At 63.5% G+C, this 1,936-nt stretch overlaps 1 gene segment (V, D, J or C); it reads right to left on the bottom strand.

Moving 5' to 3' along the window:
• The window catches only part of LOC106001654, a 55,062-nt gene that overhangs the window by 42,769 nt on the left and 10,357 nt on the right, over positions 1–1,936 (bottom strand). Inside the window, 2 exon segments of the C gene segment in view lie at positions 629–673; positions 968–1,264. Of these exon segments, the coding sequence occupies positions 629–673; positions 968–1,264 (342 nt within the window).

A 1,936-nucleotide genomic window follows, 5' to 3' on the forward strand; every position in this document is an offset into this window, starting at 1 on the left:
CAGGGTAGAATCCTTGTGCCAAGCAGGTCAGGCTGAGCTTTGTGTTGGTCATCTGCTCCTTTGGTGGTGGCAAGACGTACACTTGTGGCTCTCGGGGTTGCCCTGTGGGGACAGAGGTCAGCAGAGGTCACTGCCGGGGCTGAGGGCTGTCCATGCCAGGCTCCGCCCTGTGGGCGTGGCCACCCGGCGCTCTCAGCACATTGCTCCCACCTTTGACTTTGGAGATGGTTTTCTCGATGGGGGCTGGGAGGTCGTTGTTCTTGACTTTGCACTTGAACTCCTTTCCCGACAGCCAGTCCTGGTGCTGGATGGGCAGGACGCTGACCACTTGGAGTGTGCTGTTGTACTGCTGTTCTGGGTGCTGGGTCTGGGCCTCGTGTACCTCCACATTGTCCATAAACCAGGTGATCTCGGCCTTAGGGTTCTCCTGGCTCAGGTCTACTACCACACAGGTGACCTTGGGGGTCAGAGAAATCGTGAGGGTGTCCTGGGGCTTCGGGGGAAATATGAAGACAGATGGTCCTCCTAAACAATCGTCTATTGATGGAGAGATAGATAAGTTAGTGCTCTGCCAGGGCCAACCTCTTTAGGACAGCTTCAATGGGCCTTCCTTCCCTCCTGGTCTTACCTGGGCACTTGGGACATTTGGAAGGAAGGTTTTCTCTTCTAGGCTCTGCAGAAACAAGGTTTTGGTTACTAGGGCTGAGGGAGGTGGAGCCACACAGAGCTGGGGAGATGGCCCTGGGGAAGGCTCGGGTCCCATGCTGACTGGGCCTGCTGTGGTCCTGGGCACCAGGAGACCCATGTCCACCCTGTCTGTCCAGAGGGTCCGGAGGGCATGCACTGAGAACACCTCTTCCTGCCTGAGCGATGGGTGCAGATGCCTCCCATCACCTCTGGGGTCCTCTCCCTGGCTGGCGCTGTGCAAGCCTGGCTCCGGGGACCCTCCCTCGGGCCGTCTCCTTACCAATGGTCTTGTCCACCTTGGTGTTGCTGGCCGGGTGGACTACATGGCAGGTGACGGTCTGGCTGGGCCAGGTGCCGGAGGGCACCGTCACCATGCTGTTGAGCGAGTAGAGCCCTGACTTCAGAACAGATGGGAAGGTGCGCACGCCGCTGGTCAACTCGGCCGCTCCGGACTTCCATGACACGGTGACCGGCTCGGGGAAGAAGCCGCTGACCAGGCAGCCCAGGGACGCCGTGGAGCCAGAACTGACTCCACAGCTGGGAGCCAAGGGGAAGACGGATGGGGTTGTGGTGCTGGCTGCAAGAGAGGAAGCAGCAAGAGAGTTTGGTGTGGGACATGGCTGCCCCAGGCCCGCGTCCCCGTCCTGTGAGGGCCCCGACCTCCTGTCCCCGTCCTGTGAGGGCCCCACCCCGCGTCCCTGCGCCTCAGAGCCCAGACCCGGTGTCCCTGTCCTGTTTGTGCTGTGCTATGTCCCCACGCCCTCTGCCCTTCATGACCTCTTGCCCAACCTGGCTCTGCTGGGGGTCGTGGCCCGGGTCCTGTCTCTGCTGGGGGTCATGGCCCCGGGTCCTGGCTCTGCTGGGGGTCGTGGCCCCGGGTCCTGGCTCTGCTGGGGGTCGTGGCCCGGGTCCTGACTCTGCTGGGGGGCGTGGCCCCGGGTCCTGGCTCTGCTGGGGGTCGTGGCCCCGGGTCCTGGCTCTGCTGGGGGTCGTGGCCCCGGGTCCTGGCTCTGCTGTGGGTCATGGCCCCGGGTCCTGGCTCTGCTGGGGGTCGTGGCCCCGGGTCCAGGCTCTGCTGGGGGTCGTGGCCCGGGTCCTGACTCTGCTGGGGGTCGTGGCCCGGGTCCTGGCTCTGCTGTGGGTGAGGCTAACAGGGCTGGGACACAGGGCCTGGGCCTCATCCCTTCTGTGCTGCTGGCCCAGCTCCAGCCCTAGAACCTGGCCCTCACATTTGCCTTTGAGGGCTTTG

This window comes from Dipodomys ordii, unplaced genomic scaffold (genome assembly GCF_000151885.1).
Source record: "Dipodomys ordii isolate 6190 unplaced genomic scaffold, Dord_2.0 Scaffold345, whole genome shotgun sequence".
Taxonomy (NCBI): Eukaryota; Metazoa; Chordata; class Mammalia; order Rodentia; family Heteromyidae; genus Dipodomys; species Dipodomys ordii.